At 38.0% G+C, this 24,867-nt stretch overlaps 3 protein-coding genes across 9 annotated transcripts; all 3 read right to left on the reverse strand.

Annotated features, from left to right (window-relative positions):
- Positions 1-21: 21 nt before the first annotated feature.
- On the reverse strand, positions 22-4,274 carry LOC105283161 (bifunctional 3'-phosphoadenosine 5'-phosphosulfate synthase). Its single transcript, XM_011345675.3, has 6 exons — positions 4,071-4,274; positions 2,395-3,201; positions 1,560-1,994; positions 1,265-1,474; positions 798-1,080; positions 22-528 (listed from the first exon to the last, which is right to left on the reverse strand). The coding sequence occupies exons 1-6, from the start codon at positions 4,125-4,127 to the stop codon at positions 437-439; spliced, it is 1,884 nt and encodes a 627-aa protein (XP_011343977.1). The 5' UTR covers positions 4,128-4,274; the 3' UTR covers positions 22-436.
- Positions 4,275-4,470: 196 nt separating this feature from the next.
- On the reverse strand, positions 4,471-11,507 carry LOC105283162 (inositol-3-phosphate synthase 1-B). Of its 3 annotated transcripts, none has more exons than XM_020032920.2 (8): positions 11,293-11,507; positions 10,805-10,975; positions 10,122-10,294; positions 9,654-9,924; positions 7,929-8,183; positions 7,543-7,785; positions 7,344-7,452; positions 4,471-7,241 (listed from the first exon to the last, which is right to left on the reverse strand). In XM_020032920.2, the coding sequence occupies exons 2-8, from the start codon at positions 10,937-10,939 to the stop codon at positions 6,862-6,864; spliced, it is 1,566 nt and encodes a 521-aa protein (XP_019888479.1). In that variant the 5' UTR covers positions 10,940-10,975; positions 11,293-11,507; the 3' UTR covers positions 4,471-6,861. The 3 variants fall into 3 exon arrangements, with proteins under 3 accessions (XP_019888479.1, XP_011343979.1, XP_011343978.1); XM_011345677.3 differs by having other exon boundaries at positions 10,805-11,077; positions 11,293-11,506; XM_011345676.3 differs by having other exon boundaries at positions 10,805-11,077; positions 11,195-11,506.
- A 3,964-nt stretch (positions 11,508-15,471) lies between these two features.
- Positions 15,472-24,762, reverse strand: LOC105283213 (roquin-1). 5 transcript variants are annotated; one of them, XM_026968314.1, is made up of 16 exons: positions 24,597-24,761; positions 23,811-23,973; positions 23,492-23,717; positions 23,034-23,267; positions 22,687-22,862; positions 22,164-22,497; positions 21,618-21,957; positions 21,346-21,485; positions 20,891-21,198; positions 20,544-20,672; positions 20,134-20,354; positions 19,886-20,019; positions 19,656-19,797; positions 19,500-19,569; positions 19,127-19,339; positions 15,472-18,882 (listed from the first exon to the last, which is right to left on the reverse strand). In XM_026968314.1, the coding sequence occupies exons 2-16, from the start codon at positions 23,970-23,972 to the stop codon at positions 18,742-18,744; spliced, it is 2,970 nt and encodes a 989-aa protein (XP_026824115.1). In that variant the 5' UTR covers position 23,973; positions 24,597-24,761; the 3' UTR covers positions 15,472-18,741. The 5 variants fall into 5 exon arrangements, with proteins under 5 accessions (XP_026824115.1, XP_026824113.1, XP_026824114.1 ...); XM_026968312.1 differs by having other exon boundaries at positions 19,127-19,333; positions 23,811-24,762; XM_026968313.1 differs by having other exon boundaries at positions 20,553-20,672; positions 23,811-24,761.
- Between the last annotated feature and the right edge of the window lie 105 nt (positions 24,763-24,867).

Here is a 24,867-nt window from a genome sequence, read left to right on the forward strand (position 1 = left end):
TAATGGAAATAAATCGATCGCTAAAAGTGAATCTATTATATTTTTAGAGATTTTTCATTAATAACAAAATCAGCGTAAAAGTCGCGTGGAAAACTATGTTGTAGAAATAGATACACATACATAAAAGAAATATATAATATGTAATCATCAATATAACTTTTATATTAATTGATATATAATTATTATTTCTGATAAAATAATGTAACTTGTAAAATTGAGGCAAGAGCTGAGCACGTGCCGCCAGCAATCTCTTGTCTTGATTCGTTTGAGAATCTTCTCTTATATCCATTTCTCTTGGAACATAATACCGCATTTTCCCTTTTTTTCTCTTTTTTATTTTCTCTCTTTTTTTTCTCCTCGTTTCGTTTTAATCTTATTCCGTCTCAAATAACGGAAATCTTTTTTACAAAAAGGAGGAGAGAGAGAAAGAGGAAATTCATTCTAGGCTTTGGTAGTATTGCACGAGCACTTGCCACGCCTTGGGTGCCATAAAGCCATTCGGGGGACTTTGACCCGCCTTCGCTAATCCTGAAAGTACAAAGTTCTCTTGAATCAAGGTTCGAATGTGAGTTCGTTGTCTGTAAAATATCTATAGCAAAATCTGTAGTTGATTTTCAAATCAGAATACATTTTGTTTCGATTAAAAATACATTTCTCTGTGCTTTTTGATAACTTTAGCAATTATTCTAGTCTAGTCTAATTTATATCTGTTTTTGTATCTTATATATTTGCATCTTTGTTCAATCTTTAATAGTTTACTTTCAGTTATTAAAATTTACGCGGCGGAAAGTTCTCACCCCGCATTTTCGTTCCCGAGATAAATTCAAAGTCCTGTTTCCGTTCGGGTTCGAAAAATGCCATTTTGCTGTTTCGCGTGTCGTAGGCAGCCACCCTGAAGGGGATTATTTCGAGATTGTCAAGACCTCTGGCCATGGAGAGCACTCGAGCACCATGAGTGGGATCGTACAAATTGCCATCGGGCGTGGCGTTCTTGTTGGGATGCGGAATACCCGCGGGATCTCTGCCTACGATGTAAAAGTTGGCACCAGCGTTCATCCTGGCTTTCGCGTGCCATTGCACCTACGACAATCGGAGAGATTGCAAATCGTTGATTGAAAACTCGGTGGTGTAGCACAGTTGAGTAAACAATTATTCAAATAAAATCTAAACCATGACTTATAGCTGAGAGCGGTCAAGAAGATGATGCAAAAACACATGGAATACTTGACGATAAATGTAATTCTCGTTGGTAGAAAATTATCACCTCGATTGGTCCGGCGTACATCATCGGGCTGGGGAAGATGGCCAGCAACGTGGAATCGGCATCCAGCACACCTTCGTCCAGAACGGCCTTGTGCTGAAGAATCCTAGTATACAGAGGCACATCGTCGTCCTTGATCCAGCCTCCTAGCGGATGCAACAGTAGCACGGGGTTCCTGAAACCCCGCTCCTCCAGCAATCGTTTCCTGGTGTCCTTCGTGACAAATGGCAAGGTAAGATTTATCGTATCGATCTCTTCCTCCTTGTTCCTTCTTTTCTAAATTATTTATTGTATTAACCTGCATGAGCAACGCATGCCCATTGTGAATGGGATTTCTCAACTGGAAGGCGAACACGGCATCGGCCTTCATTTTCCGGCACTTGGCGCGGATCTCGTTTGGCGTGAGCCTGTACCTGTCGAGCCCGTCGTGCCACTTGATTCTCTTCAACACCTCGAGATCGCCGCCGCACAACCAGTCTCCGGAATTATGAATCAACCTGACGTAAGGGTGTTCCAAGTTGTTGGTGCCAAACTGCCAACTGCAACGTTCCTCTTTTCGGTGGAAATAAAACTCTGGTTTTCGTAAAATGGCGAGAATCTCGTCCTGGTACTTCAAGCTGATGGCGCAAGAGCCCTCCAGGCGATTCTTGTCAGCTGTGCTCACCGCAAGGACAATCGGGACCGACTGATTGATTTCCTTGCTGCCCTCGAGCAGACATCGCAGATGTTGGGCCTTATGGTTAAACGCCATTAGGATGTCATGTCAGTATGATTTGCGATTTTACATACAATAAAGGACGTGATGTTTGCAAAAGGAAGAAATGATTAATGCGCACTACTTTTTTTTTCTAGGTGGTACAATCAGTCGCTGAGCTCAAACACTCTTGAACGACCTCCTAATTGGCATTTCTACCGTAAAGTTTCTCCAAAAGTGCTTTTCATGGCGGAAATATCGCTGAAATAAAGAAATGTTGGGAAAGAACTTACTTTGAGAGAAAGAGAGGGAAACGAGATTTAAACGAGGACTTAAAGCAAAGCTTTCGTTCCACAAAATCTGGGTCGTCGGGATATGTGTGTGTGTGTGTATGGGTATATGAGTATGTTTGCGTACGCACACGCATTAATGTGCATACCTGAAGGTATTGGTACTCTCTCATGAAACCCGTTAACGGCGCCGCCCATCCCTCGGCCAGAATCTGCAGCCACTGCACGTCAAGTTCCGTGACCTCCACGCTCGGCAGAGTCTCCGCTTCCGCTTTGGCCGATGCCAGCCTAGAATCCGGTACGAAGAGCTCCCTGATCGGGAGGTCCGAAGACTTTTCAAGCTGCGGAATGATACGATACTTTTCTAAGAGCTCAATTACAGTCGCGGCGGACTCTTCAGGGGTGCAATTCTCCGTCTTGACGACCAAATCGGAATTCATGGGCCTCTCGTACATCTGGTCAATGCCGGTGAAGCCTTTGATAGCGCCCTGCCGGGCTTTCTTGTAGAGACCTTTCGTATCGCGAGCTTCGCAGACTTGCAGAGGCGTGTCTACGAATACCTCGAAGAAGGGTAAGTCGGCCTCTTTGTGAATCTGCCTCGCCATCTGCCTGTCTTCCTCGAAAGGCGACACGAAACTACAGAGACAAATCTGTCCGCTGTCGGCGAAGAGTTTCGCTACTTCGGCTACTCTTCTGATGTTTTCCTTTCTGTCTTGTTTGCTGAAGGTCAAGTTGCGGTTTAGACCGCTCCGGACGTTGTCGCCGTCCAGGCCGTAAGCCGCAATACCATGATTTACCAGAATGGCCTCTACCTGGAAGGATATAGAGGTCTTGCCAGCACCCGAGAGTCCGGTCAACCATACCGTGCAACCTCGAAATCCTCGAATACTGCCGATAGCTTGCCCCCGCTTCGCTCTGGATACATGGTGAGCCTGCTCCGATACGTTCGCGCAGCTCTGAAAGAATTTTCAACATTTGCCGAAAACCCACGGAAATCGTAAGAGAAAAGTATGGACAGGATCAAAGATAATGTCTCGTTTCAAGGAATTTCGTTAAAATAATACGAGGCCTATTTCATACTGCCCCCTCTCCTTCTCAAGAGTATGTTAAAAAAAAATACAACGTAAGTCTTAAACCATGTCAAAGTATCTTTTTAAAAGTTCCTTTTATTTTTCCTCTCGGTTTTCCACAATGATAAATGATCAATCACACAATGATGTAATATTATCGCAATCATTTTAAATTCCCATTTTTTAATAAATCATTACTATTTTCTATTTATTTTTTACAATACATCCAAGTATCACACTAAATAAATATGTACACTAAAAGTAATTAATAGATAAAATCCTATTTGTAAGTCAACGATAACGATGAGATAAGATACGATTTATTGTTCGAGATTAGCGTAACTATTATAGCACAGTATACAAACGTCGACTACCGAAAGTAAAACTATCATTAAGAGAATATTCAAAAAATTGACACATCATCTGTTTGTTTTCATTTAAACCTTCTTGTACTTTTGGCATTTAAAAGGAAATAGATGTATCACGCTTCAGAGAGAGAGAATGTGTGTGTGTGTGTGTGTGTGTGTGTGCGCGCGCGCGCGCGCGCGCGCGTGTGTGTGTGGAATGCGTGTGGGAGAGAGAGAGAGAGAGGGAGAGAGATGAAAATAACGGTACAGCTAAATCGAACACATCTACGGAATTGATGAAGATTAGACGTGACTATGTTTACATGAAAGCAAGTAAAATAATCTGTCGCCTCAAATTACTCTAATTTCGCGCTGTGCACTGGAAGAGGCAACGCCGCGATCACGTACCGTCATAAACTTTTTACTCGGTGGCGGTGCAGCGTCTCGTTCTTTGCTCGATGACATGACTGTGGCTACGAATCTACGATTCGAAGATATATACGTGGCAATCGCGCTAGGCGCGATCGAACACGACACTCCTCGTCACTCCTCGCCGATCGACAACGACGTACTGAACCGCGTGAACATTGCGACTCGTGAATCTGTGACGGAGCGATGCAAGGCGCGCGTCACGTGACAGACGGGCGTACTTGACGTATATACAGGGTGTCGCACACGTAAAGGCCCTTGCACGATGGGCAATAGCGATATGTGTTATATTTGATTTATTAATATAATAAATTAATATAAAATAAAATATATACAAGGAAAATGGAGAAGGAAAAAATATAGAATATTTTCAACATCGTATATATATATATATATATATTCAGAATAAAATAGAATACACTTTCTGCGTAAATGTAAGTGTTACAAAATTCAAGTCTGAACATTCGCGTTCGCGATCACAAAGAATTTTTCGCGTTGTTGTCGGTATAAACGCAAATATCGTGTTGCTGTACCTTGAGATTCGTGCACCCTTAAACACCGACGCAGCGTCAGATTGGCCACAGCTTACCTGAAAATTTCATCGAGATCGATAATCGTTGAGAATGTTGAGCCGTTGATCGAGAATTAAAACGTTGGTAAAAATAAAAACTAGATAATCAACAAGTCTTAAGTATTACAATATTACATGTTGTTAATCATTAATTGAGCATCGTGTTATACTGCAGCGTTCGACTCTGCTCTGACTTTCTATTGTCAATTTTACAAAATATAGTTCGTTTATATTGCATAGGCCTTTTGTTACATATTTCGGAATCTTTCATAAATTCTCAAAGTCCTTTTATAAAAATACCATCTCACTCTCTTTCTTTCTCTCTCTCTCTCTCTCTTTTAAAAAAGCTCTGTTTTACATATAAAGAGTAATTTTTTGATAAAATGTATAGTATATAAAATTTAAAGATATTTACGTATACGCATAATCTTTTATATATAAATTCAATTGGGATATGTTGGTTCATCGATATCATCAAAGCCGTGCGCCGGTGTTGGAGGATTAACGATAGTGAAGAGATGATGAGACTAGATATGTTTCGCGAAATATCGATTCCATATGAGATCGTGAATAGCAATTGCAGCTAAGGGACTGCATAATAATACTGTCAATTGTTTAATTACTTGTCTACGTATGAAAAAGTAATGACTCTGTTTAAATATTTATAATAATATTACCATAAAGCAATATTACAATAGTAATAATAATAAATGACTATCTAAAATATAGTCGTAAGAATGTCGCTTTCGAGGAATGTGTTTGTATAAAAATAGTCTTTTCTTTGGATTTGTTAAATTGAAAAGTTTGCCGAGATGTGAGGTAAGACGATATACATATGACATTGACAAATTGCAGCGCTCGAAAGAGGATTCGAACACTACAGGTATAGAGATGAGAGAGAAATAAAGTGTACAAAAGGGTGATTGATCGCTACTCTACCTGTCCCTTTTCTGCTCTATCAATTTGTGATATCATACATGAAAAATTATTTTTAGTACCTTGCCCAGAAACGATAATCCGCGAAGCTGATCCACAAAATTGCAATTTTCCCGTTTATCTTCCCAATCAGTTTAAATGCCAAAAGTAGTCATGAACAAAATCAAATGCAAAAAGTACTCAAGAACAAAAGTAGTCAGAAATTGTTATCATTGATGAAATAAATGTATATTGGAAGAAATTAATGGCACGTAATTGTTAATTACCGAAAATAATTTTCTATTTCAAATGAATTTTACAGATCAGCTTCTCATTTGATCGATAATGATATTTTGCGATTTATGCGCTATTTCGCAAAAGAGTGAAACATGTAAATCTACTCTCTAACAAATCGCGTGGTACATATACAATGAGGGAAGAGTGGAATCTCGAAAGCTATTTCAAAATCTTGATTAATTTTCCTTGAATTAACATTTTTATATGTTACGGAATTTCTGTGACTATTTTTGTCAAAATTTCATAAAATATTTCTTCACAGATACCTATCAAGTATTAATTTGGTAAACCATCTTTTTCAATTACGCGTTTAATTACGAGATTTGACATTTATATCCAATATATTTTCTACGATAAAAAATTATGTAAATTTTGAATTTAAAAAAAGGAAAAACAGAGAGAAAGTCTAAAATAAATTTAAATTATATTTCGAGACGACATATTTTTTCGGAATTCATATTCACGCATAGGGAACAACGCATAGGAGCAACGCAATAATAAAAAAATTAATGTTATCATTAACGATTTTATTATAGCTGTAGTAATTACTTTGGTACTAATAATGAGGTATCGTTACACAGATATTGACGATATCTGAGATATTAATAATACTTGAAAGTTGAAATTAATAATTGTAAACTACAATAAATTCAATATTTATAAAATAAATATCACTTCATCTTAGTTAACAATTAACATTTCTGTATAAAAAATAAGTTTGCCTGGAACATGATCATAGAATTCCAGCTCCCAAAATTTCATTATTCCCTCTTTCACTAGTCTCACATTAATACTTTGTAATCTTCAAATCAACTTTATGAGCGACACAGTACAAGTATCATTTTATGTATTATGTAAATATCGAGTGTTCTTAACACTAAAAGGGACATAAACCAAACTGAGGGAGAACGTTGTCCTTCCATCTTTAGCATCACCCTGATTCTTTGCTGGTTATCGCTCACACCCACTTGCATCACACGAATCTCTTTAAATCTTGAAGGTAATCTTGTGCTCAAGCAACATGTTATTCTCCGGTGGCAGAGACAGGCAAGCTCGCAGGATGTTCTCGATGGCGGCTCGTTGCCGGAAGAGGGCGTTCACCACAGGGGTCCCTGCTGGCACTAGAGGAGCCTTGCAAAGATACGACAGAATAGAGAGCACGCTGTGGAAGCCGGAAAACTCTTGGTTGCCGTCGGAGTCCGCTCTCTTGAAGGTGATACGAGAACAAAGTTCAGCCAAGATGACGAGGTCGAGAACGATGGGCGTTGCTAGGAGAGAATCCTCGCACGTATTGTGGATCGCGATAGTGTTGTGACCGCCTAGCATGATCTCGGAAGTATACTCGTCCATAGCTCTCTTGCTGTCGCCTGAAAGAGTAATTAAATCACTAGGTTGCTTTTTTGTATATTTCAAACAGATTATTCTCAAAAGATATCTTTCGATCGATCGACCAAAGAATGGAGGCGTACCGATGTAGGGAACGTATTTGATAACGACACAGTGGTCCGGCTTTTCTCCGGGTTTGTAGAGAATCCTGTTGGACTCTACCATGTCGTCTACGACGTTACTCTTCGAGATCTACGCATTTTCATGACAGAGAGCAAGGTTACATTCATCAGTCATTATTAGCACTGTTATTGATCAGACGCGATAGAGAAGTTTACGTACTTCTTTCGAGCGGAACTGTTGCGGCGCAGACAAGTTGTAACCATCGTTGTTCCCTAGATGATTGTAACTGACAATCGAAACCGGCTTAATCCCGGCCGACACAAGAAAGTCCACGAGAACCGACTTGAGTTTCGTCTGGCCAGACTTGAAGTCATCGCCGCCGACGAACGTCTTTTGCCTCTCGGCTAGTTCAAGGGCACCTGGCACGAAAGTGTTTTGTGCCGATCCGTTGATATAAGTACACTGAAAGTAAAACAGTTAAATTTAAGTAAAGCTTTTTTTATAAAATTAAGTAAAAAAGTTGAATTTATTTAAAGTTAAATTTGATTTTAAACTCAAAACAGTTGAATAAATCCGTTTAAAATTATTTCAGACTGTAATCTTACTCCTTCTAGGGCCGCTGCTACAGCAAACATTGTGCTGGGGCTGATCTCGGGGTGATCCTCCTCGATTGCTTTCAGCAGATTGTCGGCTGTGTCGTTGAGGCCCGTTGCTACTTTCGAGAATCGCTCGGTGTTGGCGGTCCATAGGACGATTACCTGATCCAGACCCTTTGCAGTCTTGAACTGCACTATATCGTTACGAATGCATTTGAGCTGCTCGGCTTTAGTGCCCGTGATAACGTTGTTTGCCCGTTTCCCCTTTGCAAGCAAATTTTGCAACTTATAGAATTTTTTTATTTACATTTAGAAAATAGAAAACTGTTGCGCAATGAAACAATGGATTATTTAATTGCATAAGAGGCGAGATTAGTAGTGTTAATGCTATACATACAAGTTTGCATTAACTGTATATACGTTAATTGTATTGTTGTAATTAGAGGTAAGCCTACGTATTAATATATGGAAAAAAAACATTCGCTTTTTGATATGTGATGAGGGAGAGGGAGAGAAAGAGACAGAGACGGGGAAAGAGAGAATCGTATAAAGAATGCTATTATGCAAAGAAAATCTTGTTTGTTAATGTTGCTAATGTTATTCTTAATATTACTATGTAAAAGTAATATAAAATCTGCATATATACGACACATACAGCACGGTATACTGGTATAAATGGAAATAAAAAACAAATGTGAGATATATTCCGATATATCATATATTTTTAGATATGATTAGTAGAAAATAATTAAAAATTATTTCAATCTTTGGCACAACTGAATTGAAAACTTTGTATATCGCGCGTTAAAAGGCACGAAGCAAAGCACATATCTGTAATTTTTTTGTTTCTTATCGTAATATTTCTAAAATATTGAAGAAGCATTGAAAATTATATTGATACCTCTTTCTCACGGTTGGGAACGCGTTGTCACCTTCAGTTTTCTTACGTGGTACCGTATTATGATTTTCCGTCTTGAAAACTAACAATATAATTTATCGTCTTAAATTATAGACTAATAAAATCTAATTATAGCAATAATGTTATAAAATCTAATAGTAATCTATAAACTTTGTATGTAATACGTATTATTACCGTCGGTAATATCATAGTTCTTATATCTAACTTTTCATTTATCTTCTCCCAAAGATGTAACAATATTAATACATAATTTCTTAAATTATACAAAATCAATTATCAGATCTAGAGAATCTGTAGTACAATAACATTGTCATTTCAATTCTTTTATATGCAATGATTTTGCCTATCGTCGCGCGACAATGAGCCTTGAGCGGACAAGTCGCTGCCTTTCAGCGTGCATGTAAAAGATATGAAATGCATTAAGAGAAAGAATGGGAGAAAGAGAAAGAAAGAGCAAAGATATATTATATAAAGTATATAATATGAAAAGTCGTCCCACGAGACAGATTGAAAATTTCAGTCCGTGTCAAAGAGTCGTAGACCAACTATTGCTATTATTAATTGAAGCATGGTCGAAAGTACGTCAATAAATCAATATCAATAATTTGCTCAATTATACAGAATTGGCCTAATTATATTAAAATTATACCGAGAAAAACTGAAAGTTTGCTCCTCGTTAAAATTCGTCAACTATTTTGAGACCTAGTTCATTACGAACTGTTATTAACGTGTCGTTAACGATCACGATTTTTGCACGCCAGTTGCACAGGAAAGTAAAGTCTATGAAAATCGTAAGTTATCAAAATGGTCATTACCTGATTCGACGCGATGAAATCGGGGTAATATACGCTCTTCCGTGGTCGCATCTGCTCCATGTGGGGCCGCAACTGTGCTTGCAGGTTTACATCGAGCACTTTGGCGCGCGCCATCGCTTCCGCGAGATTCACGTCGGAGATGTCCCAGCCGTCGATCGCGATATTATCAGGGTCCACCATGGGCAGCATATCGGAGAAAGGAACGTAAACGTCTCCCCCTTTGCTCCTTCTGCCTAATCTCACGGTGGATGCTTGCGTTATCGAGCCATACCTGAGCGAAAGAATATACAATGTTATCGTAAGGGTATGGAATGTTATCGCAAGGATGTAGAATATTATCGCAAGGATATAGAATATTATCGTAACTTAAAATTACATTCGTAAAATTATCCCCTTCGATTATATCAAGGCGAGATATTCGACGAGATATTCCGATAGAATGGCCAAGTAAATCGCTGAAAGACTTACCAGTTTGCAATCTTTAAACCTTCCTTTGTCTCCCACGATAGTTTAAGCTTGTTTGCCAATAAAGCCGCTGTCATGGTGCTGCCATTGTTTCCACCCCAACCGACCAGCAGCACGCCCAACTTGGGGACCTTTATCATGGTCCTGATCAACAATCTTGTCAAAGTGGGCGTCACCTGCGCAAGAATAGCATGCTAAAAATTAACATTTTAATTCTCCCTGCCCTGTGGTAGCGTGTAACACCTACAAGGGAAGGTTTTCGAAGTAGCATCGAAAACGTGAAACGAATTCTTGACATGGATTTTTGCGTGGATCGATCTTGCGCGCGCAACGTGAAACAAAAATATTTCGATAACTGATAAACAATGTTTGACGCGTACGACACGATCTCTTCATCTCTCGCTGTTCACACGTAACATTATACGTGAATTGAGTGTTCTCCGTTTACATAAGTCATATAAAACGTTTAAACGTTTTCACAGTTACAGACATTATAAGCACAAGATTCATTATTTTTTTCCGAGCTTTTAGGTAAATAAAATGTAAGACGCGATCGTTGTCAACATCTCGCTACTCTGGAGGCGAGAATTTCGCGAATTTCGTGAAACCCAAATACACTCTGGCCGGCCGGCCGGCTCGAATTCAGCGGCACACTTCAGCCACTGGATAGACGGATCGATTCTCACCGTGTAAGTGACCTTCTCGTTCTCATGGTCGCCCTCATCGGCCACGCTGGTCGTCTGGTACTCGTACTCCGCTTCGATCGACTCCTCCGTGTACCGCACCCTCGGCGAGTCCACGCGCACCTTCAGGCTCGCCATTCTCCCCGAGATACAGTTGAAAATATCGCGCGCAAGCTGAAACTCGCCGGGCTTGAGGGAGTACGACCTTGAGCGCGAGCGACTCGAAAAATCCGAGAGATTCTCGAGCGGCCGGTCGTAGCAGGGTAGTCGCCGGTTCTGGTAAATAAATGTTCGCTCAGTTGGTGTTCATTCGCCTATCGCCGGCATCGCTCTTATCGAAATTATCGATGCTTAGATCTTCTCGAAACATCGCAAGTCATCTTCTATACGTACGTATTCGGCACGACGGAGAGTGGACTTTGGGATCTTTCGAGAAAGTTGAAGCCGTGCGTCTACCCTGCGATGGGGCGTGTTGGAGACTCGGAACTCACCGCGAATATTCTACTGCTCAAATAATAATCGCGAACGCACCAAGACAGGCACCAAGGGGAAACCAACGTAGCAAGCGAATGTAAAAGTAAAGATCGAAAAATAGATCAAAATCAGCCCTTCTTTCTTTCGCCGACCGTCGAAACGCAAATGCGGCTGGACGCGGCGCGGTTCAATTGAATCTGTCAAGTTGAGTTGGTGTCGGTGCATTAGAGGTCGAAAAAGGGCTGTGACCGTAGGGGCCTCTCGCGGGGGGATCGCGAACTAACGGATTCTCCTTTTCGCTCCCTCTTGCGTGCGACACGCGTATTCGCGATATGTATCAATTCTCCTGATTTTTTCCTAATTAAACTAAGACGACGCACGTCGAGTTGAGAGCAGTTGAGAGTTTTAAAAGTGATTTTACGTAAGAAATTATCGGAAACTCTGCGTTCAACTCTTCTCTCTACCACGTGCAATTTGCGATCTAAAACTCATTTCCTTCGCACGCAATAAACGCTGCAGTTTCCGGGGATGCGTCGAATCTCGAATATTCTTCTCGCGTGGAAAGAACGCATGGGAATGTACGGAATGAATTTTAATGTTTGCGTTTTTCATGTCCCGTGCGTGGTATCGCGTATCACGTTCGTATCGCATTCGCTACGCATCGTAGGTCCCGACACTACGGGCGCGCGAATGGGTCGTTGCAGATGACGTGGGTAGCATGGACTGCGCTCAGAAAAATACGACCGGCCGAAAGAAAGAGACAGCGACTGACGGCCAAGCTCCGTCTCTAATCAGCAACGCAATAGAGAATTGGAAAAAGAGAGCGATTGACCGCCACTTCGTTCCCTCTGTCTAATTCCAGATACTTTTCGAGGACTTCCGTGTACGGATCGCGCAGTCCATGTGTCGATGTTCCCAGGCATCTAAAAGCCTTGGAAAAAGCTGGATAAGTGTTCTATGCGATTCAGCAAGAGCGACAAAAGTACGTCGTTAGGAATATATAAACTTCATTTCGTGATCGTTTAACTTTGATCGCTAGCTGTTAGCGTCCGACCCTCTCTCTCACTCGAGCAAAGATTATTTGCGTTGCAAATAAACAAATGTGTATACGTACGTACATGAAAATTACCTCATCTTTTCTACTGGTTATATAAGCAAATAAAGTGGTCGAAGGCGAAAGAAGGCATTAATTATAGTTGCCAAGCAGCGAGACAGAGAGAGAGAGAGAGAGAGAGAGAGAAAGAAAGAAAGAGAAGAGGTTCTAGACTCGATGATAAATTGATAAGTACAGGTAGCGACAAGTTGAATCAGTATCAGAATTATGCGCGTTGTAAATTGAGATTGCAAGACCAACACTTGAAAATTCTATAGCGTAATTTGTATTTATATTTTTTTCTATTTTTTTTGGTTTATGTTTAAATGTTATATTCTTAATATTCGCTAATGAAGCAAAGAATATATGATAAGTTTAGGTAAAAAGATTATATATTCCATTAGATACTTTAGCCACTCTTATCGTGACTTGTGTTTAGTTGTTTATTTATTGTATAAAACTTTATTATTAATTATTTGAGAAATTCTCGGAAAAACAAACCGAAGCTGTATACAGGAGGAATTTCTCGAATATTTAGGTATATATTATTATGTTATATTCTCGAAACTTGAATATTTTGCATTTTCAATTACTTTCAATGAATACATTCTGTATATACACGCGTATATTCGATGTTTCGTAATAGCGCTCCGTGAAGGAAGATTGCTTGTGTACGAACGAGACCAAGAACAGGTTCAATTAAATTAGAGACATTGAAGGAGCGAGTCGATTAAGTGCTGCAAAGCGCATGATAATTTTTATGACGTAAATGTTTGCGCTCCTTTACGTAAAATAGACTTTTATTTATGAAACGTTATTTTGAGATGAATAGTAGTAGAAAAAAAGATATTAAAGATAAATTAATTAAAAACCGCGAAGTAGGAGAAGAGTAGGAAAAAGTGGTAGAAATATTAATTATATAAAGATCGCATATTGAATAAATAAATATATTTATATTGGTACACTTTTGCACTTACAGTACACAGTCGTTAAAATTTATACATAAAGTAAGTCGATATGCTTGTACATGGGCGTCTGTGTGATAAACTTTCTTTTTATGACAAATCATTTTGTGTTATAAACTTCAAGGAGAGAAAGCTGAAAGAGAGAGAAAGATGCATTAATGTCAGATTTAAGTTTGAAATTTTTCCACGAGACAATAGATATAAAATAGATAAGAATCATTATTAATCACGTCAAAATAAACACAATAAATGATGAATTTTGTTTTGCTCTCTCTTTCTCTTTCTCTCTCGTAAAAGAAATATTTGTAAAATTGACTCACATGCGAGGATTAAAACACATTCATTCAAAAAAACATATTTAAAATAAAATTTTGTGCCGTTATATATATATATTGAAATTTGTATAGTATATTTCATTACATTTTTATGATTTATTTATTGAATCTTATATTTCTGTAGTAAATTATATACTATAAAAATTTCAGTATTAGAATCGTACATTACTTTTGTCGTGAATTTTAGTACAAGAGTCCTTATCACAATTTTAATAGAAAGAAATTAAATACTACACATACGTACACGCACACGAGCACACATATACGCAGTGTGTATTTTTATAATTTCAAAATGTTTAATTTTTGATATTTCTGTTTAATATTTATTTAATCCGCTTCTATTGTAGAAAATATCTGTGATAATCACGTGTCATTTAAATCACACATTTTTCATTATGTAATACAATTAAAACTTAGCGAAAAAAATTTATGGCAAAAATTTATAATTTCATTGATAGAAACTCCAATTTATGTGCATGGATGTGTAGAATCACTGACGATTAAGTTGTTGTCAACACTTTTATAAGGATACGAGAAATAGCAAGAAAATTCGCTATTATTTTTATGAATCGCTTGATAATAGCTGATAATGTTTAATATAAATTTCTGCCACAAATGTTTTCGTTACAATATTGCAATTCGCCATGGTCGTACGCGATACGCATGACTATGTTTTACTAAATTATACGATTATGCGATTATAGTACAATACAGTTATTGTGCAATTCAATTAATATCAATATATAGTAATAGGAAAATAAAAGAATTCACGGATTCACCATGGGGAATAGACGTGTACTTCTGATGTACTGGTAAGTGGCAAGTGTAATCGAGTGGCTGCACAATATATCACCATATACCTCGATATGTGATATAACTACATTATATCGCGCTATTATAAATGTTCAAACAAAGAACAAGTTAATATATGAAATAGGATTCGTACCATTATCGACACGTATGTATTTCAACTGTACACACAGTAATAGCTGGCAACATGTTTAACATGCAATATTATAGCAAATCCGAAGCACACTTTGCACAAACACAGCATCGCGCGTTGCGCTTGTCACTTCCCGGTTTCTTTTTTATTATTTTCTGTTTTTTCCCCTTTATACATGGATTTGAGAATTTCGATAGAAATTCAGTTTTCTGTGTTACAACCACGCGAAAATGACTTGGAAAGAAACATTAACGACTGCAAGAGCCACTTTACTTTCACGCAAAGATCTGAGCGTTAGCAAAAGTATAACGGCTTATTATTTAAATTGACACGGAACATTAGTTTCATTTAATAAACATAAACTCTAAAATTTCCGAATTATAAATCTTTATATTTTATTAATCAATAATATTGCAATTGATAAAAAAAGGAACGTTCTCTCCGATTTTTGATAAATTAATAGGTCATTATTAGTAATTTTTGCATTTTACTGTATAATCAGTGAAGGTAATAAAACAATTTATCACGAAAATATATTAGATTTCAGATTTAATTAATCAATAATAAAATAATTAACGAATCAACTAATGATTAATTTAGTAACAAGAATAAAACACGAAGGATCATTTCCGCCGGTTGTCGATTACTTTATGAACTTGAAATAGCTTTATACATAACTATTCATTTTTGCTCTTTACTCTTTCGTTGACAATCAACGTTTCGTATACATCGAGAAGAACCGACGAAAAAAAGAAAAAGAAAGAAAGAAAGGCGGTACGTATTTTCGGGCATATATAACGGGTGGTCCCTGTTGAAGAACCGCATTGTATTATTATGTTATTATCGACATTATGTTTTATCGTATATACAGCGTATTGTTTTCTTTTTTAAGAAATTGTCACATTGCAGAGGCTTGTTACACAGGTTAAAGAAGGAAAGAGTCTATATGAATATAGGCCCGATAATGTCTCGTTTAGTTGCTAGAAAGCAAACTAAAGCAAATAAATGCGGTTGTGATGGCACATTGTTGCATAGCAGAACGATAACTGTTGCCTGCGCTAGAACATAACAGAATTATTACACTGTTACGTAATGTGCCAGCACAACTGTCAGCACATTTTCATCATCGTTTAAAAACATCAGCGTCAATGATCTTGAAACAATCTTGAAAATGATTTCGCGGATAATTTTTTGTCTAGCATCGTATTTTTGAAATTGTTGCGATCTTTCCCTGAGAGACATTTTGTCATATCTTCAAAAATAATGAAGATATTCAAGATGTTCGTGATAAGTGGGATATCTTATGCATATTATCTTACAATATAATACAATGACATAATGTCTTATGATATAAACCTTTCCCTACCAAAGAAATATATAAATTTTCTATGAAGAATGTAATTTTTTATAACATAGATATTTCTATACCCAAAAAATTTGCTCCAATATAAAATTATTTTGCTAAACAGGATACTTTCAATAATTTGCAATCTTCCATTGATCTTTCTTATTTAATAATTTCTCCCTCTGCGAAAAGTAAAATTTTTTCCTTACAAGATTATTCCTTAAATAAAAAGATTATTCTTTTAAATGAATAATGTTTTTCAACATTTTCTCTAATAAAGACAATTATTTCTTTTACGCACTCTCTCTCCCTCTCTCCCCTCTTCTCTACTCCTCGCGCGTATGATATTATACATATTTCAACTCTCTTTATTAAAAAAAATTGTGAAAATGTATATTTAAATGACTAATTTTACTTGCTGTTAGAGCAAGATACTTTTTAATAATTCTTTCCTTTATTTTATATAATCCCACCCGTTATATAATTATTATATATCGCGCATACGAAATCAGCAATAGAAAGAATATATATGAAACAATCTATAATAAAGTTCCCAATAAAAATCTTATTTCCATTATTATTGCATGTAATAACGTAAATGTAACAAACAAAAACAAATGAAAATTGCACCAATTCCTTTTATCTAAACTAGTTACGTCTTAAAGATTCTGCGCCGATTAATCGATATTTTTTTATAATTTTGCATTATTATTATTATTATACAAAACAATCCACCTTTCAATGATTCCATTCTTAATAAAAATCAACAACAATAATCACGTGTCAAGTAATAAAAATTTAGTTAATAATAAAATAGTATTGACCGAATTGCAAAGTTGCTGTATAATAATAATAATAGATTTTTGAATGTTTTTCGCGCGCGATATTAATATTACGTAAAATTATTGCGTATTTACGTATTCATTACGTATTCATTACATGCCAAAGATAGGCATTAAATTTAAAAGAAGTTTGACGCATTAGTTTTTTAGTTTTCACGGGAAATATAAAAATGTTCGTCATCTTCCTACCTATTAGCTTTAATTATTTTCAGTATTTAAAACAAAAATAGAATTGCAACGATGCACGAACATATGTGCACAACAAGAGAGAAAAGAAAGACGAGGGTCTTTCGAGGGAATCTTTTCTACTATATAAAAAAAAAGGAGAAGGAAGACAGCTCCTCCAGCGTTCGAACACGCATTCAAGTCTTCCGAAGAGTTTACAACGACTAGGATCGATGTGATCCCACCTATATCAAAATGTTGCTTCCACTAAAACTGGAGCTGTATCATCGTTTGTCGTTATTCCGTAAAAATAGAAAAAAAAAGATAAAAATAGAAAGAGGATATTCGTATTGCTGTTGCAGCGATCTATTGAAAGGAACAACCAAATCTATCTGCTTCCTCGAAGACGACATTCTCAATATGCCTTTTTCGAGAGAGATACACGATGTTCCGTTAATTTTAAGAATTTGATACAATAAACATATATGGATAATTATGTTGCACGCGCCCACAATACGAATGGCGCCTATGAGATCTAATTCGACTAATCGGCTAATAATAATATTAGCAAATTCATTTCTTATGATTTCCTATACTTGACAAACTGATATTATTGTAACAAGAAACGGAATCTTAAATTATCCAATATTACATTTTTTATTTGAGATTTAATTCTTAAAGAAATTGATTAAACGTGTCAGTAAAAAGGTGATGCAGAGGAAATCGTCGCCGAGGTCGAGATGGTGGTTCCTTTTGTTTTTCCGTCTTCGGAATAGAAATTCTACACATACAGAGCGTCCTCCAAAAGGAACGCGATTGTTTTTTAGCACATATAATATGTATCTCTGCAATATATGTATATATTATATTATATGCGTAATAATGTATTATTACGCGTATTATTACGATCATTATTATCATCGTAAGAAATGGAGTAACCTTGTCGATCAGGTCAAAATATGAGTAGCATTCTTTCCAAATGTAATGCTACATCGTCGGTAGAGAATACACGATTCGAATGCAATTAAATATATCGGTTAATTATATATATATATTTAATTAACATGCGGTTCTTCCTCTCTTCTTCTATGTGTCCACTCCCTGGCAAGTCATTGTTTATAAAACACTGACCATGTATTGTTAAATTTTAATAGGTCTCGTGTGAATCTACCCTTTTGCACAAATCTGGCCGCTTTGCCTCTTCACCTCAGTTTTCTCTTTACTTGACGAAAAGAAAATTGAAGAGAGGAGGAAAGATCACGTAATGGGACTAGTACGTCGAATAAACGATTACGTTATCTTCCCGATTCACGTAAATGTGAATCAGGTCAGGTCTTGTCTGGCTTTTCTTTTTTACAGACATACGCGTTAATCGAAACACGATTCAAGCGCTCAACGTTATCTAATTTTATCAATGAAAAACTTACGAGTTTATCTCGATTATTGATTATGACGTTAACTTGAAGATTATCGATAGATATTGCAAAAATAAATGTTGTTTCTATAGTTTCATTATATGACGTTCTACGAAATAGTGAGATAATCGCAGACTGATCTCACGTGAATAGGTTTCCACATCTACGTTGCACGTATTTGCATAAGTTATCTTTTCGTAGAAAGAGCACTATTCTATTATACTCACCTTTTCCTGGTATTAATTACAGGAGATACAAGGATTAATGTCCATATGTAAAGATACATATCCTCATCATTGTCAGGAGCGGACGGAGAAGGGAAAGAGGAGCGGTAGAAAAGTAGAATACGTAATTAGCGTCCTGTTACATATTTTTCGGGGTTGTGGTGATGGTGTCTTCCCCTCCTCCACTGGACCAATGCTTTTCATGCTCGCGTAATTCAAATTCCCAACGCAGTTCTAACTCGCGCATGTCGTTTGCGATTCCTGCCTCGTATGTGTCCTGCTGTATACACATAATCCATTAGTTAATCACGATCACGATGAAGCAATTAATTATAAATGTTGATATTACGTAATTCATCATCGAAATTTTAATATTATTAAAATTAAGCGTAATGTTAATCACACACAAACGCGCGCGCGCATACGTGATTGTATCTTTAGAAAAATAAAATCTAAAGAAAAGGAAAGAATAAAATCTAAAGAAAAAATCTTAAAGAACGATACGATTGTATTCTTGTACTGACCTCTTTGGTTTTGTAATCTTGATTGTATTCTTGATTGGACGGCCAATTGGTAGAAGAATGGATCCAAGGAAGAGTGGTAGTGCCGGTCCCATAGGGATTACTCCAATTTTGCGCGTCTCTCTCTCTCTCCTTAATACCTTCCATCATACGTAATTCTTGTGCGAATCGCTCACCCGTGAAAAAAGCAGCGGTACCTTGCGTCGCTAACTGAAACTTTCAAGACACGAACTTGAAACTTTATTAGAATTATAAAAGCGGGAAAGGAGTTTAAAACTAAAAATTTTTGAGACTTTTAAGTGTATTTAGGAATTTGGCGAATTAAACTGAATGATGTTTCGTTTTTCACAGACTAAGTAAAGAACTTATGAGTTACCTTTAGGTCAATGATTTCCTTCTCAAGATGTCTAAGGTGTTGCTTCACTCTCTGCGACTCGAGGATTAAGCTAAAATATACATTTATGCTTTTGTTATTCTGAATAAAGATAATAATCTACAAATAAAAAAGTAGTATATGCTCTATACCACTCACTCTTTCGACATGCATTCCGGTCTTGAAAGACGTGGCTGCAATTCTGACGTGGCATCACAGCCAAGAGTAACATAACTATCGTTAGTGAAACCATCATTACCAGGATTCATTGATTGTACACTGGCGTCGACTGTCGTGTACGCTGCGACGATAAATACCAATTAACAGTTAATTAAACTAATACGATATTTCTATCAAATTTATTTATTTATATATCTTATTCCACTTACGTTGATTACCATAATACCAGGATGTAATGGAGTTTGGAGTTTTAAATGCAGTGGATTGCACTGGGGCAGGAGTGCATCCAAGTCTCTCGTTGTAAGAACTTACAGGATGCGATAGGGCTCCGTTGCAAGGAGATCTACAAATATATTAATAACATAAATATAAATATATATAATAATATACGTAATAACATATGTATGTATTTAATGTGCGCGCACACGCATGCACAATATTATCGTTACATGCTTACCTTATTAAAGTTTTCGCCAGTTTTGATTCCTCTTTGTTATCCAGTGATACATCTATAGGCACAAAGAGTCCGTCATCATCGAGCAGATGCGAAAGCGGTGGTGGCGGTGGCGGTGGCGGTGGTGCTGGTGACGGCGGATCCGTTCCGGGAGGGCAACGAAAGCTGTTTGCAGTAGTCCATATGGAATAATTGTTAGATGTCATCAATGACAAGTCGCTACCCTGTCGAAAATCGTAATTCTATAGAAAACAGAAACGCGATATAATGATTAAACGTATCGCGTATTTTTGAAAGAGTATAACAGGTTTGATTCTACACTAACAAAAAGGAAAAAAAAGATGTGTATATATAGCTATGCTTAGACATGGAATGTCTAAGGAAATACAAAAAAGTAACATGCAGTCCCTTACAGTCTTCACCTGTGGTGACATCAACTGCTGCTGTTGCTTGCCGATCATCGCTTCCAGCTGATTTAGAATTTCCATCTTGCGTTGTAACAGCATCGCCAACACAGTTTTTGGCATCGTTGTTGTTCGTTGCTATTATACATTATTTTTATTAAATAAAATTATATATTAGAGTAGATGTATAAAAATATCTGGATACGTATAGTGTATTCTTTGAGTTTTGGAATTTCAGTATCGATATGATTGAATTCTCAAGAAACAACTATATCAAACTATAAGCGAAATAACAAATTATTACAGTATCTGCTTTCAAATGTACAATATTTGCCACATCTGGGAAAAATAATCACTTTTTTGTCGTTTGTCATGTGGCCCACTGGTACGATTTGTGGAGGGTCCCATACTCCCAAATTAGTCGCGGCTGTCGGTCCGTAATCGACGGTGGCGATAGGTCCTGGCGGCATTATGTAATGCCCAGGGCAATGAATGGTCGGAGCTGCCCCGCCTTCCACCATAGCGCCTTTCATGGAGCACAGGCCGATGTGGGACAATTTTTGGGAGGACACAGGAGACAGCATGTAGTTCGATGTCAGTGAGTCAATCAAATTATTTTCCAAATTAGTCGAAATGGCCGTTGGATGCTGAACCGTTGAAGTAACTGAGATAACAAACAATTATTCTATTTAGATACATATATCATGTGCGTCATCTTACTTCAAGAGAAAGATACCTTACGCTATCAGCAAGTATCAGTAATTCGCTCCAGATATAATGCATGTTAGTGACAAGTATCTCCTATACTCACTTTCTCTGTCATGTGCCTTTGCAGGATGATATGCCGTCAAATCATCATTTTGCTTGCTGAAGGACTTGTTATTCTTTTCGCCCTTTTCCGTCTGACTTGCACTTGTTCTGATGCTCATCTTACGATTTTTCGATCTGTATCTATGCACGTGAAATCAAAGCATACACGTCATTCTTTTCTACTAGTTTCTACCTCGTTTATCGCATTTAATTTCATTTCCAGGAATGGATGATTTTGGTGGATATCAATTTAGTTTTTCAACACACACTCACTTATCAAGTTCGGTATCGCTGTGAGCAAAGGTGCAGTTGCTAGATCGTGGACAGATTCCACGCAGGGCCAGATCCCTGCACATGCTAACTTTGTACTTGCCGGTCGTCATGCTTGGATTCAAATTTCCACCAGGTCCACTGCCACCACCATCCTGCGCCGTTGACTTCCTATTCCCGCCGCCGCCACCGCCGCCGCCACTCCCACCGCCGCCGCCGCCGCCGCCGCCGCCCCCGCCGCTACCGCTGCCGTGTTGTCGCACAAAATCCACCAGCGTAGCTACCACTATTCTAACAGCCTCCAGGGCCGCTCGACATTCAGTCAGGCTCGGTGGTTCCGTTTCTAAATAATTTATAATTTACATTTATATTATATTTATTATTATTTATAATTTATATTATAAAAAAGAGACTGTTTTTAAGAAATTTTCTCATAATACGCTATCAAATAATTCGAGATTCGAGTGCATCATGCTCCTGGTGCAGGATCAGGAGGGTGCTCCTCGTGGAAGAGTAGAAAATATTGGAAATAACGCATTATCCGCATACCTGGGCTGGGATCGATGGTGGCCAATAGCTCCAGTTGTGGCCTGAGACCGCTCAATTGTCCAGGATCAGGCGTCCGTTGTAACGCTATCACGAGTTCTTGCACACTCTGAGCGAACGACTGCGGTGTCTGCAATTTATCAATGATGCTCTGCATGTGCGATTTGTGAGCGGTGTCGCCATAAAGTAGCGCCGACCACTGATCGGGCGCGATGCGCAAACCCGCCTCCGTAGCGATCTGCACAATCTGCGCATCGTGCTCGCGTCTCAGAGCTTCGTAAGTGCGAAACTCCTCTTTTAATTGCATCAGGGACGAATCGCCCTCGCGTTTTGACACCTGATAACACATGAAAAGTTGGAACAATTAATAGATTAATATAACGGATATAATTGATGACACAAACGATTGATTTGTTCAACATATATGGCTCTTAACACGAACATAGGAAGGAAAACAAATATACAAAATTATTTTAATCGAATTTGATGTTATTACTAGAGGTAGAGATTGTGTACTGCACATTACCTTGAAACAGCTCGCCCGATACAGAAGCTGTACTACGTGGCCGATGCTGGTCTTACTAGCTTGTGGAAAATGTGGCTCTAGACGCTGCACCACGAACATCACCAACACTTTGCGAGACAACGCCGATCCATCTTCTAGCGCCAATAGCACGAGCTTCAGAACTTCCTCCTGCATCGCTAGAATTGATATGCAAAGGCTTTTCAATCATTTTCAAGGATTTTTATAAATACAATCTTAACAACTATATGCAAAAGTTTTAAATTTTCTCTATAAAGAATTTTTTTGAGGAAAAAGAAATTGGCACAATGCCAGGTAAAGAAAGATATAATTATCCAGATTAAATTTACCTGGTCCTAGAAACTGACAGCCACGAGCTCGTACAGCCGCCCAGAGATTAGCGCTGAGCTGCTGTGGATTCTGATGCTGCAGTATGAGCTCGGTGACAGTGCGTTCGCCGAGACTGCGAGCAGCGCGCAATGCACGCGCCCTTCCCTCTGGCTCCACCAGTTGACAGCCCAGCAATGTCACCAACTTGCGTTGCATCGGCCGAGAGACCAATCCTCCGACTCCAGTCCCAATACCTACACATTAAACAGATTAAAGATGAAATTTTAACATTTCTATTAAAATATATACGATTTTAACATTATTTATACATATTTATGCACAATTTGCAAATAGATGTGAGTTGAATGAATAATCTAATTTACTGATTTAATTGCAACAATGGCTGTAATAATAAGATTAGTGTCTACACTGGAAAAGACAATTTGTATTCAATATTTATTTGAGATAGATATCATACCTGCATTGTTGGTGCTTTGGCATGGTTTAAGATAAAGAGCGAGTTCCTCGATACAATTCTTGGCCCGCAAATAATTGCTATGTTGATCAGTCGGCAGAAGCTTCTGATAATTTTGTTGCTGACTTAGTGCAGAAGCAGACGAGGCAACAGCAGGAATAGGATTACCCAGCAGTTGTAACAACGCCTCGTTCACCGGCAATCTATCAATGTCGGTGTTGATAACGCTCTATGTAAAAACAGGAAAGAAAAATAGTAAAAAATTGTATTACATATATTAATTTGTAATTATTTGTTTATCATATATGCGTAATTATCATACCTGATCAAAAGGGCATTGTTTACGATGCAGATTGGCGAGACAAGCACGACATATAGTGTGGCCACAGCCAAGCGATATGGGTCCTCGTATGGCTGCGTCAAAGTCGTGACAGCAGATTGGACACGACAAAAATTCAGTCCACTGCGGTGCCTGTATTGGCATTCTACGCAACAGAGACAACAGAAAATTATGTAAAAAGAAGGACGATATATAAATTACTATCAGTGTCATTATTTGATAAGGGAGAAAAGAAGCGACACGCATAAGCACTAAGCCGTACAAGACTTGTTGAAATTTTTCTCGATATTTTCCATTGAAAGTTATTTGTTCTTTTAATCATCTATAACATATATTTTTGAATAGCAAAACTTTTCAAACAATTAGATTGCACCCTCGACGTTTCTCAAGTATATTAAAATACACAAGCAAATCTGAAAAATTTTAAAAGTAGATAAAGTGTTTCAAGATTGAAAATATACACGCGTACAGAATGCGACACAAGCAGACGGTTCTGCTTCATAACCACATTTCACTGCAATCATTCGATCGAGAGATCATGATGTAGCATTGACGTTGATCAGTCGATCGGTCATCGTTTGCACATCGTGATAGAGAGATAAAGGAGAAAAGTTGGGCGAGAGTGCCGCAGGCCGTTCTCGCAGGCAAAAATCTGCTTCTACGTGTATCGCAATCGTTCTCGATGTCATGACAGCGAGATTCGAGTTTTCGTGGATTAATCGACAATGTAAAATCACCGAAAATCACCACACTCACATCACTACCCACCTCGTTATATCCCTCGCAAAACATTACATCGATTACACTTTTTGCGCATTACTCCTATCGCGGAGTTTTGCGCGATTCGCAGCAGCACAGACCCCAATCCACGCACACGAACGCGGTGACGACAATTACGACGACACCCATGTTCCATAGCTGCGAGAAATGATCAAATGATCTAGAAGGCCGCTCTCGATAGTTCCATTTCCTGCCACTCTGCGCCGCCAAACGCGCTTCGCCTCTGGAGAGAGAGAGAGAGAGAGCGAGAGAGAGAGAA

Source organism: Ooceraea biroi, chromosome 3, assembly GCF_003672135.1.
Source record: "Ooceraea biroi isolate clonal line C1 chromosome 3, Obir_v5.4, whole genome shotgun sequence".
Classification (NCBI taxonomy): Eukaryota; Metazoa; Arthropoda; class Insecta; order Hymenoptera; family Formicidae; genus Ooceraea; species Ooceraea biroi.